Here is a 13,925-nt window from a genome sequence, read left to right on the forward strand (position 1 = left end):
AAGCGACAGAGGTACCAAAACATTTTCTCTATGGTCAAAGGAACTTATCAGTATTGCATGCTCGTCTAAGAAACAAATGCAGTAATTTAAATGATGACTTGTTCAGAAATCACCTAAGAGAAGATTCTTACTGTCAGTGTGGTTCGAATATTGAAAACGCTGAACATTATTTTTTCCACTGTAAGCTTTTTAAGGAACAGAGAATTACTCTATTCCGCGAAACAAGACCATATCATCCATTGAATATTAACCTTCTACTATCTGGCCGCGAAAACCTACGATACGAGGACAACTTAGTTATTTTTGAAGCTGTTCAAAAATTTATCAAACTGACAAAACGTTTTAATACAGAATGATTGAACTTATCTTAATACAACACAAATTAAGTTTTCATAGTACAAAAAACAACAAACCCTGTAGCTCACTATTAATACCAGGTGGAATTCAGTAACTTGGGCACGAGGCCGTGGATAGTGACCGGTAGGGATCTCAGTACCTTTGCTTCAGTATACCAGTAATTTTACTTTATAAATTGTACATTTTTCAGTTTACATTCTCAAACATGTACCTTTCAAACTAATATTAAATGACAAATAACATTTAATTATTACTGCATATACATGTAAACAATTTCTGTGTCGCCATTCTAGTATTTTTCTGTAATTTTTCACTGCTGGGAAGGGCTTAATGTAATGTTGTTAGAACTTGTTGCCCAACCCATTTGCTTTTGTATTTTTGTAATTCTATCTATCTACTTGCATGTATATATGAGCAATAAAATATGGTTAAATCAAATAAATAGATATTTTAGGTTTCTAAAAATGTTCCTGAAATGTTTTTAGATAAAATAAGATTATTAGATTCCTTCAATTGCCTGTTTGTAGGATTAATTTTCAGATTGTTGCGTTATTTAATAATTTTTCGTATTTGGTTTAATTCCATTTCAACTCTTTCCGTGACATAACTGGCAGGTTGGTGAGAAATGACCTAACACCAAAACAATGGTTTTCAAATACATAAGTGCAATAAGTTATAAATTTATTTCATGTCCGTACATTTTTAACGTGTGATTGTCTGGATATCAGACTGGAGAAGAGTTGCGGCTGAATCAGGTTGTTCTACTATTACATAAAGGCTAGTGTTTTAGATTGATACAGGATCGTATTTCATGTACAATATCATTAATAAAGATGAGAAATAGCAAAGGGCCTAAGAAAGTCAGAATTAGCCAGCAATAACAAATGTTTTGGGATTTTACGCCCTTTTTCGTCAACATTTTATTTTACAAGAACTAAACTGTTTTCCATAGCACCTTGCAACTGTCCCAATGAAAAATATTAATCACGGATAGTATGGTGACTGATTTCTGCCATTTTACGTTTTAGCCCCCAATACCCCGCCGGGCTAAAACGCGAGAATTAACAAGTTAAAATGGCGGGGGCGCGTGGCGAAGCTCGTTATTTAGCGGGGGCGCGGAGCGAAAACGCGATAATTGTCGGGTTCGCGGTGCGAAAACTTGACACTTGAAGAGCGGTAATTATCGGGTTTTCGTCCCGCGCCCTCGCTATTTTAGTTACTAAATCTCAATTTCGGCCCGAAACCCATGCAATTAGCGAGTTTTCGCCCAGTACCCCGCCATTGTAATGCTTAAATTTAGCATGTTCGTCCCGCGACCTCGCTAATTAGCGACCCAACCGTTTTACTTATCTAATAGTTTCAACTTTTCGCAGCGCGAGGACAAACAAGACGGTCATGGTGGTCCTATATCGTTCACCTGAATCATGTTATTCAAGTAACCAAAACATAAAAGGTCATGATAAAGGTCAGCCTGGGGTATGTTCTAAAATTATTTTGAAGAATGTTGAGCACATGTGTTTGACTGTGGGCTTTGGCCTTATGGTCATCTACGAAGTTTTATGGTCATAGGACCAAGCGATGCAGAGTTATCAATCTTTTTGTTACTAAAGGTCATGGTGACCTTTATTATGCCCTTTGCCCTCGGGGCCAGCATTCCTACTAAGTTTGAGGGTCATAGTCGTAAGCATTGTATAGTTATAAGGTTTTCTGGTACTAAAGCGCACAGTGGTCTTGACCTTTGACTTAAAGGTCATCTACTCTTCAGGTCAAACCTCCCTATTAGTTTATGAGTCCTAGGCCCAAGCACTGCCGATCTATAAGAGCTTTTTGTTCTATGTAAATAAGTGCCTCTAGGTGGAGCCTCTTTTCACCCTAGGGGCATAATTGGAACAACTTGTCTTGGGACCACTAGGCAATGCTACATACCACATATCAAAGGCCTAGGCCTTGAACTTTCAGACAAGAATATTTTAAAAGTTTTTTTTCTATAAGAAAAAATCTATGGAAAATTTGGGATGACCCGGGCGAGGCCACTTTTCACCCCAGGGGCATAATTTGTACAAGCTTGGAAGAGGACCACCAGGCAATGCAACATACTAAATATAAAAAAACCCCAAGGCATTGCAGTTTCAGGCAAGAAGACTTTATAAAGTTTTACCTATAAAGTCTATGTATAACTTGGGACTCCACTGCCGGGGCATACATTGAACTCAGCAATGTTTCACATCAAATATCAAAGGCCTAGGCCTTGTGGTTTCAAACAAGAAGATTTTTAAAATGTTCAGTTAAAAATCTATTTTAGCTCCTGTGACCTAGTTGTGCAATGGACTGGAACCATTTGAACAACTTTGAAAAAGACCCACCCAAGGATCATTCCTGTGAAGTTTGGTCAAAATCAAATCGGCAGTTTAGGTGTTGTTTTATGAAATTCTGGACAGATTAACGGTCGGACTGATGACGGACGACGGACATTGACCGATCTCAATAACTCACCATGTGTACTTTGTGCTCACATGAGTTAAAAAGTAACTACATGTATCCCTAAGGAACATGATGTGTACACTTAATTGTTGCTTCTGCACAAACTGATCACAAAGCGACACATCTTCAGAAAATTATTTAAAAGAAAGTATTTTTTCTATAATTCTGCACATATGTTTTACATAAAAGCCGTGTAACACGAGATCGCGGGGAGAAGAGGCGAAATTTAAGCATTACAGTGGCGGGGCGCGGGGCGAAAACTCGCTAATTGTCGGGGGTGTGGGGTGAAAGTCAAGATTTAGTATTTAAATTGGCGAGGGTGCAGACCGAAACCACGATAACTAGCACTATCTAAATGTCGACTTTTCGCCCTGCGACCCCGCTAATTATCGTGTTTTGGCTCGACGTCCCCGCTAAATAGCGACTTTTCGCCCCGCGTACCCGCCATTTTAATTTATTAATTCTCGTGTTTTCGCTCTGCAGGGTTGCGGGTTGAAAAGGTGATGTGGCAGAAATCAGCCACCATAGGATGGTGACTGCACCGGGCACCGAACCTATGATCGCTCGATTGACAGGCGAACGCAAGCTCAAACATATTTTTTTTTTTGTTCTGTGTTAAAAAGATATGATTGTATTATTTTATGTATGAAACAAAGACGAATCAAGTATAGTTACGATAAAAACGCGAAATTTCATTGTTATCACTTCCCCACTACCCTTCTGTTTATTCAAATTAAATACCTACCTTTTTTCCTTTTTCTTTCCTTGTTTCTGTTTTTTTTCCTTTTCCCTTTTCCCTTTTTTCTGCTTTTTTATTATTTTTTAATAGTGACCCTGAGAGGTCACGTTTCAATGGACCAGGGTTCTAAATTTCTAAATTTTTGCGTCAAAGTTAGTTTGGAATCGGCATCGATCTTACATATTTCAGTCTTCAGTTCATTCATTTCACCCGGTTTTGTTTCATGCTAAAGCTGAAAATGACAGCAATTTAGCGGCTATATCCAGCTACAATATTCACGTTATTCAAATTTGAAAAAAAAAGATACACATACTGATAAAAACAGTGGAAGTTTTTATCTGAGTGTTAGATACGAATACGCTCAAATGCTGACAAAATCTTAGCTATATTTTATCTGTATTCATAAGTAAGTATTTACATTCTGCTTCAAGGCGTTCATTCTGGCTTTGGTGGAAAATAATACACATCAGAAAATATATCCACTCTTTTCATTAATTACAAGAAGATATATTACTGTTTACATATAAGGAAAAAAAATTGATGCGAAATTAAGCTGTTTACCGGCAACGCTTAGAACATGGCGTCGTCTAGCGTAATGTTTGACGTTCTGCTAGATATACCACTGCATTACGACAGGTAAGAGTGGTTCGTGGTAAAAAAAAATGCCTCCTACTGAACCATTTCAAAGTCTCTCTTATGGGCTCCAAACCCACGATATAGCTTTCCACTTGAAATTTTCGTGTTTTCCTAGATAAGTCGGACACAATTCACTTATTTTAAGCAATGACGGATCAAAGGGGACAATGGTACGAATGATAAACATTTTCTTATATTATCATTTTCGCCATGTACTCCTACTACAGTCCTAAGATACAGCCTACCATTTCGAAACAGACCATGGCTTTAAAGAGACTTTCATACATTTTAAGGGAACATTTTTTAAATGTGGTGTTATTAAATTCCCAGTGATACAAACTTGTTGACATAACAATTTTGCAAGATATTCTAGTAAACTTCCAAAAATAATGTGTAGAAGGGAGCAAACCGTTGTAACGCTTTTGAAATAACGCAGAAAGTCAACATTCTTCTCGCTTTTTTCCAATGTCTTACAGTTATTTTCACCCATTTTATCATTTTTCTCTGTCATACGTCCAGATCCGTTCTATGTCAAAGTTTGTGGAAAGGAACCTGTTAAAACATTTCATACAAACTGGACGAGTAGCTTTAAGGTTTCTGATATTGAGCAACGACAAGTCAAATGGGTTCGTGGTATAATAATTTCTCCGACTGAATCATTTTGAAGTATCAAGATTGTTTTTAAACACCCTTTTCAATAACGTTCCGGCGATCTTCCCTGATTCTAAGCTTTAACATCAATGGAATAAAAAAGTCCCAATAGTAACATTATCACGCATGTACTGCAAGATATAGTAGTTCACTTTGCTATGAAGTACGAATTCAATACTGCTACGATGAATTAAATGTGATGACATGTAATACAGCCATTCACTTGCAATCATGTATTTTCTCTTTGTTTTTAAAACATACATTTGACACACACACATATAGCTTTTAATTTCTTGTTTGTTTGTTTGTGTGTTTGTTTGTTTGTTTGTTTTGTTTTGTTTTGTTTTGTTCGTTCGTTCGTTCGTTCGTTTTGGCGGAGTGGACACTTTTTATTATTTTTTTCAAATTAATTAATTTTGTAGTAATACGTAATTAGGCATATTTATATCAAACCTTATTATTACCTTAGACCAAGTGTTAAAAAATACGTTGACCTCCTTAAATGTGATAAGAATAGAATAATGCTCAACTCAGCAAAGTTTATTTACTATGCATCACCCTTAAGATCAAGTTTATTGTAATACTTGACATCATACATTCTCAATGTATTAATGATCACTCAGAAACATTTTAGAACATGTGTCTTATATACATTATGTCTTTTATCCACCCTCCGTCTAATTACTTATTGTTAAAACTGCCCGCATTACATGACTTCTTGTTGACAAATATTTATATGTATACATGTATCACATAAAACTGTATAGTTTACGTGAATAAAATTATCTGTCTGTCTGTCTGTCTGATTTTTAGCTATGATTGGTGAAAGGGGGCATAATATTATCACAAATATTTGTTAGTTACTAATTACACATTTTCATGCATGTACTAACGGTCCCAAGATACGGCCTTCATTTTTGGAATCTCAGCCTGAACATAAAATTATAATTGCGTGACCCTATTTATCATGGCATTTTGTTAATAACATTTAGTCTTACCTGTTACTTACGCCCCATTTTTGGTCAGTTTTTGAAATATCAACTGAAGAAAAATGCCATATTTGGCATATGGAACATTTTAAGATTGCATATTATATAATTTTGAATGCAACAATAATTATTATACAGCAAACAGACAACACATACGACCTTTCGTTATTGACGACTGTAAAAAGGCGTATACTGATAATTTCTCAAATATTATCAACCGGCCATGTCAGTATGTAAAAGCTTTCGCTTTGCGTTTACAGTATAGATATCATCAGCGTCAGTGAGAAATCTGAAAAAAAGTTTTTCTTTTCTTCTTCTTCTTTTTCTTCTTCTTCTTTCAGTGTTCTCGAAAGTACGACTTTTTTTTTATTTATTTCTGGAGCTTCTGGAAGTAGCTGCTTTTTTCTTTATCGTTCCGTTCTTTCCCGATTCCCGATACTATAGTGCAAGATACAGAAGACGCCCCGATTCAAGAAGCTTCCCTGGTTCTTTAGTGTACCAGGTGTAAATCACTGTGGCACAGGACTCTGGTAATTTTCAGTTGAAGAAGCAGGGCTCGTACTCACGACCCCAGGTTTCGAAGTCAAACTTTGTGTTACTGGACCACTGCGTCCGCTCTTACAGTTGAGGCTATCGCCGCAAATGCTAAAGTATAGAACCTCAGTCCTGGAAGGCGACCACTGACTAATAGGAGAGGCTATAGGTTTTTATCTACATTTAGGCCCTACATCTACCAGGAAGGTCTAATACGTATCAGTTGTTCCAGCATCTACATATTCCTAATACAGTTCTCATTTGACTCGTCGTAGCACAGAATCTATTTAGTGTATCGTACCCCACTCCCACAAAAACCAAAAAAAAAAAAAAAAAAAAGAAAGAAACATATAGTATACATGCGATCGGGAATCGGGAATTCCGCCCGTATGGATTACCGATAGCGACTAAAATAAATTTAAATATGAACAAACAAAAGAAACCTCTTCTGAGGGGTTCGTAGTTTAAATAGATTTTATTTATTCACTCCGAACCTGAAAATTGCAGAAGAAACATGTAGTAGAAAGCTTTTGTTTATGTCACTGTTGTCTTCTATTTCTAATAGATCTATGGAACCGTGGATCACATGATATCAACAACCGTTCATCGTAGTAATTGCCGAATTCTTTTAATAGCTAAAACGAGAAAAATGGTAACAACTGGAGCAGAATGGACATCTTTACATACTATTTTTAACAAATATGCTTTCTTACTCAGTCTAAATTGTTTGTGTATTTGTAAAATGATAGGATTGTTTTGCTAGAAGCTTCTTTGCGGACCGTATAAACTGCTGCAGGGCCGCAGTTTAGTGCTGTCAATTATTATACTTTTATATAATTGATTTAAACAACTATTTCGCATAAAATCATATTTAATTGTTGATAGTGTTTTTATAATTACAACACGGTAGACGTGCATATTAGAATACATTACTAAAACACGTAAAATGCTCGTCACTTTTTGTGTTGGATAACTTACTGTCTGGCAGTTATTTTCAAGGGGGAGTAATTAACGTTCGCTGAAATTTTTAATGTTTGCTGGAGAAATTAATGTTCGCTGTTAACGTTCGCTCGCTTAATGTTTGCCAGCTTGTTTTCAGTCAGATATTCTATCAAAACACATTTAGTCAATTTTAAAAATTGTTTAGCTTTTCAAATAAGTAGTGTTGATATGAAAATAATTTCTAACAAAATATGTCCTTTTGTAACCCCAGTTTTGCCTGTTTGTACACATGATGCCAGGATATATTTAAAATTGGCTGTAAATTGCTTGAACGAAAGAAAAAAAACAGACTTCCCCAACTCTAAATTTATAGTTCAGTCAAAGCACAACAAACAACACTTTTAAGGGTGGCCATATTGGGATCATTCTTTGTCCGTCTGTTATTATTTTTGCCTGAAATGAATCTCTACCACAAAAGCTTAAGCTAGCCTGATCATGATCTGTTAAGAAATTATTCCAAAGGGATTCGAGCAATGTCGAAGCATCTGTATGCCCAACTCCGTTTGGTCTCACTGGTCAAGTGGTTTATTACTTCCCCTCACCTCTATGGGTTGGAGTTCCACTAGGGGCACAAATTTCTTCATTTGTCAAAGCCATCTAACTGTGTTTCAGAAGAAATGTTATTCCACACAATCATGTGCCTGTTTTGTCTTAAATATTCCTCATCCTGTGCCATTAAATAGGCACGTCTTCAGATTAATGTAGAAAAATCAAAATTAAAAATAAGACACTCATTCCTTAGTAATTAAAATTACAAAATAAAAAAAATAAAGTGATTCAGTGAGTTTTGGCAAGAATTTATTTGCAAAATCATTCATGTAGTCTTTAAAACATATAGAAAAGCTATATACTGTGTTACCCACACTGTAAATGTTTGATTTCTGTGTTATTTCTAAAGAAATGTTAACTTTATATATAATCATAACCGCCTCCTCAAGGGTTCAAGCTGGGAAAAAAAATAAAAAAAGCCCGCTCGCTCCATGTAAAATCTACCCGCCTCTGAAAAAATCAAAATTGAGAAAAAAAAAATAAAATAAAAATTTCGCTCGCCCGCTCCTATTTTTTTGAAAATTTTCTGAAGAACTATTAATCAATTTGGTATGGCCTTAAAACATATAGAAAAGCTATATACTGTGTTACCCACACTGTAAATGTTTGATTTCTGTGTTATTTCTAAAGAAATGTTAACTTTATATATAATCATAACCGCCTCCTCAAGGGTTCAAGCTGGGAAAAAAAAATAAAAAAAGCCCGCTCGCTCCATGTAAAATCTACCCGCCTCTGAAAAAATCAAAATTGAGAAAAAAAAAATAAAATAAAAATTTCGCTCGCCCGCTCCTATTTTTTTTGAAAATTTTCTGAAGAACTATTAATCAATTTGGTATGGCCTTAGTTACTGTACATAATTAAGGAGACAAGAAGTCCACAAGTACAATATCACTTGGTACAAAAGGCAATATATATCGCATACAAATTTAATGGAAAGCCTCCTAAACGGTCTGAAAGTACTAAATATTGGGTCAATTTCGTTTAGGTTTCATACTTACCAGCATCATTCCCGAAGTTAAAAATTCGCGAATCGCGAGTATTTGTGTTTAAGGACATGATGCAGATTATTATTCACGAATATTTTGAAATTGCAAGCGACATTATTAGCGAATATTAACGGAAATAAAACAGCCGCCGATACTATCCGCTATTCAGTAATAATAGTATGCAAATGAAAAATATCTGTTGCAGGTGAACCATCATAAACGAACCTTGCCCATTTTTTTGTCACAGTGTTACGGACGACGTAACCATTTCTCCTATGCTGACTGGAATATTTCTTTCATTTTCAGGCGTTGGATGACTTACATGCGGAAAGAATAGGGCACGGGTATCGCGTGCTTGAAGATGAGATAATATACAAGGAGGTACGCGAGAAACACGTGCACTTGGAAACTTGTCCAATATCGAGTATATGTACTGGGGCGGTACCGGAAGATATTCATCAACATCCAGTAGTCAGGTCTGTTGCAATTTAGCAACGATCATGGATCATATTGCATTGCTGCATTTATTACATTAATAAAGTATCAATTTAAGACACCAAAGAGCTGTACATTATAATCTCCAGTTATACTTAAACCAGCTGGATTGCGGAAAGTCGATGGTACTACCCAGTTTTTCGCCAGTGTGTGAACTTTTAGCAGCTAGAATCTTCCATCACCAGTAAACCTGGACGGTCATTATTTGACATTTAATATATAAAATCACAAAATTGCGATGTTCACTACAAAATTGACCTCTGACAAGAGAGAATCAAACGTGGTATGAATCTTGCTTTTTTTGGTTGCGGGTTTATCCCGCTATCAAAGTTAAAGTGTATTTCTGACAATCATAGCATCTTTATCTTATTCCGAATCACATCCAAAGGATGTTCATGTTCTACACAAAATAGTCCTATTCATGAACAATGCGGATGAATTATCAATGAATAAGCAGTTCATATTCAACCTGTATTCACTCGCACTGACCATTTAGATTATATAAGATCTATCAATGATAAGATATTCCAGTCCATGGTTACATCACAAGCTGGATCAGGCAGATTTCATCTTAGATATGAGGCACATTAAATTTGTATTTGTTTCTCATTCCTGCATATTCATAGACTGGCATTTAAACAGAAATAAATCTACCAAAGACCCGCAAGCATCAGACATTTCAAGGCTTTGATTTTCTACTCCATAACTCATTGCTGTACATTCGACAATTTCTGTATGCATTCATTGTTTTTAAATACTGTAGGTATGTTTATATTCGTAATCGATTTGTTTTCGCTAATTAGCATCATTTTCTCAAATACCGGTATAAGAAATCACAGGTGCCCGTCCAGTCTTGGTGCCCATATGGGTGTGCCCCCTCAAAAAAATAAATAAAAACACTGTTTTAAGCCTAAAACGGAAAAAAAGATTTTTTTCCTCTATAGATAGTACTCTCACATGGAAAAGGTGCTTGTGTTGCCGTAACGCTATGGAGGTTTACTATGACACGCTGTGGAACAACCAAAATGTCCAGTTCAGTACCAATGCAAGCTACCCTGCTGCCATTTACACATCGGACATTTAGAAAACAGTAAACAATCCTATACTACCTAGTATACAACCTTAAATAACTTACATTTAAATTCTAAGAACGGAATAGGTTTTCTACTTCCGTTTTGAAACAAAATGACCGATCGTCACTGTTATTTTGCAAGTGTCTAGACAATTTGGATTGTTTGAATTTAAATGTAAGTTATTTAAGGCTGTTTACTAGGCAGAACAAGATTGTTTACTATTTTATAAATGCATGATGTGTAAACGGCAGCAGTGTAGTCTCTACTGTTACTGAACTGGACAGTTTGGTTGTTCCACAGCGTGTCCTAGTAAACCTCCATAGCGTTACGGCAACACAAACACCTTTTCCATGTAAGAGTATAATATAGGATTTTTTTCCCCATTTTTTTTTTCGTTTTAGGATTAAAACAGTGGTTTTTAAACTTTTTTGAGGAGGTGGTGGGGGACCCATATGGGCACCAAGACTGGACGGGCACCTGTGTAAGAAATAGCTAGGAAAAACGGTTCAAATTCTCAAAAACAAAGTGACGCAAAATTACCCCACTAAAAATCCTTTCTGTATATTTCCTTATTTGGTACTATTATGTGATCATTGACTGTATGTTTTATAAATTCTTTGTACATTCATGAACTTACCTTATTGTTTGTAGGTTTGCAGAGGATAAGGCAAATTATTCACTAAATTCTGACGACCCGTTTGTGTTTGACAGTTGTCTACTTGATGACTATAATGCTGCAAAAGAAATGGGACTGACGGACGAACACATTATACGATCAGTAAGAGTTTTATCTGACAGAATTTTTTAGTGTAGCGGAATCGCCAGATGTAAACAGTCAGTAAAGGTAACCCGTTTTGTCTTAAATGTATCAGCGAAGTGTAACTGAGACGATTCAGACTGTGTTACAATATTCTGAACTTAGTTATACAAACATGCTTCTTTGTAACTGTGTGTGTGTATGTTCGGGTTTAACGTCTTTTTCAACAATTTTTCAGTCATATAAAGTAAACGATAGTGTCTACTTGTAGCAGTGAGCACATTGCCCAACTTTATAGTGCTGCCTCACTGGAATATCACGCCGTAGACACTGACATGATACCCCACCCAGTCACATTATACTGACACCGGGCTGACCAGTCCTAGCACTACCCTCTTAATGCTGAGCGCCAAGCGAGGAAGCTGCTAGTACCATTTTTTACGTCTTTGGTATGACGCGGCCGGGGATCGAACCCACGACCTCCCGCACTCGAAGCGGACGCGCTACCACTAGGCTACCGAGGCAGTTCTTTGTAACTGTTGTCACAACATTGGTTGTAATATAAACAGTGCGACTGTAAAACTTGATACGGTAAGGACAATAGGTGTAACTCTCACCACAACCTTTGTTATGACATCTCTAGTACGTTTGTAAAAATTCTGCAATGTAATATTGATGCACTTGTCAATATTTTGCCCGCCCGGGGGAGCGGCGGGCATACACGGGACTTTAGACAGAAGACCATTCCCGACAGGCGGGAATTTGACAAACATTTGATGTACCAACCAGGCTCTAGGGTAGGATTTAGACAAAAAAGGTTGTCCCTAGGGTGGGGATTTAGACAACAAAATTTTTGAAATGTCAAATTCCCCCGGGTCGGCCCGCCGCCCCCCTGGGCGGGCAAAATATTGACAGGTGCATGATTGCACCATCTACAGTAAAACTGAAAAAGATAGCTTTACGGTAGGGACAAAAGCAGTAAATACTGCAACAATCCTGATTGTAAAAGATGGCTTTGGTGATACGGTAGCAGATGTAACCTTTGCTACAACAATGATTGCATCATCTGCAGTAAGACTGTAAAATGACTTTTGGTTTGATCAGTAAGAACAAAAGGAGTATGTTTTTATACAACATTGGTTGAATCATCTACAGTACCAGTGTGAAATATGGCTTTGGTTTGATATAATCAGGGTAAAGATGCACTTTTTTGCAGTATCATGGATTAAAACATCTACAGTAAGAGTGTGAAATATGTCTTTGGATAACGTGTAACTTTTTCCACAACCCTGTTTGTAATGTCTTCATTAAGACTGTTAAAGATGACTGAAAATACGATTAGGGCATAAGGTGTAATTTTTGCCACAACATTGATTTTAACATTTACAGCCAACCTGTTATTTCAGTTTTAGGCACTTGTGTAAAACCATTAAAGGATCTATTTGGTTTCTGATGATATTTCACTTAATTAATAAAAATAATTGAAAGTTTTGCTTCGTTTGTTCAGAACGTTACGGTCTATTTGTATCACACCGATATAATTTAGATCAAGCGGAAACTTCTCTGTTTTAATGGTTGGTAAAGACCTTGCTACTGTTCAATCCTAGACAAAAAATAATAGTGTTGATTTATATGTAAGAAAAGCGATATCTATTCTTGCAGATCTTTAATGCAGCTAAATCCTGCTTTGCGACCGAGGAAGAAAAGAAAGAAATGTTGAAAGACCTTGCAGACACTTACGGCAACATATACACAGACATATAATAGAGAGATATTATACATGTATAGTAAAGCTCTGATATAAATAGTATACGAATTCTGAAAAGAACAAACTAACTACTTCTAAACATAATAAGCAGAAATTATATCGCGAACTTATTGGAACGAATGATTGAACATCAATTTTTACTTGCCCCTTGAAAAGGGTAGTTGACAATTATTACAACTACGTTATCTTGTATTGCGTGTCTGTAATCAGGTGATTTTACAGTGTCTGTGCTGACAGTTTTAAGATGGCTAATTTCTATAAAATCATAGTGTTAAACATATCCATGGTCATATGTCACTAAAATATTTTTTCTTTAGATACAAGTATTCACTTCAAATGTAGAAAATCCTGATCAAACGAGTTTAACTTGACATAATATATATGTTACGCGCATATAGCCAATCTGCGCATTTGGTAAATCGCGCAGCGCAAATAACCAATTTGTTATCTGCGCAACGATTTGTAAATCGGGCAACCTTATATATTTCTTATATGCGCAGGGTAACTGTTTTGCGCGTTTGGTAAATGAGTCTGCGCTTTTATACATTAATTATGTTATAGAGATACATTCATGAAGTGTGTACTATTATAAATCTAATGCATAGTACTGTTAATATACCTACTTTTTCATTATGAACTATATGATGTAATAATAAATTAAATTAAATTAAATTGTTCATATATTTTAAATACAATGTATAAAATTTGATTCTATTATACCTTTAAAATTTAGGGTAAAAAAGATAAGAAATTACGCTATTTTCATCAGATGCCATTCATATATTTTATAATCGTGTGAAACTTTGGTCAGTGATATGTCCATTTGTACACTGAACTTGCATATAATTGTAGCAGATATATAAAAAAGCATGAAATCCTTATATACAATTTTTGTTTCTTAAAGTCGC

At 35.9% G+C, this 13,925-nt stretch overlaps 1 protein-coding gene across 1 annotated transcript in view; it reads left to right on the top strand.

The window, feature by feature from the left end:
* LOC123539943 (adenosine deaminase-like) overlaps nucleotides 1-13,925 on the top strand; it is a 32,371-nt gene extending 18,446 nt beyond the window's left edge. The window contains exons 7-9 of the mRNA XM_053526850.1: nucleotides 9,231-9,400; nucleotides 11,144-11,270; nucleotides 12,912-13,925. Coding sequence (XP_053382825.1) covers nucleotides 9,231-9,400; nucleotides 11,144-11,270; nucleotides 12,912-13,013 — 399 coding nt within the window. The 3' untranslated portion in view covers nucleotides 13,014-13,925. The remainder of the gene's footprint in view (nucleotides 1-9,230; nucleotides 9,401-11,143; nucleotides 11,271-12,911) is intronic.

Source organism: Mercenaria mercenaria, chromosome 16, assembly GCF_021730395.1.
Source record: "Mercenaria mercenaria strain notata chromosome 16, MADL_Memer_1, whole genome shotgun sequence".
NCBI lineage: Eukaryota > Metazoa > Mollusca > Bivalvia > Venerida > Veneridae > Mercenaria > Mercenaria mercenaria.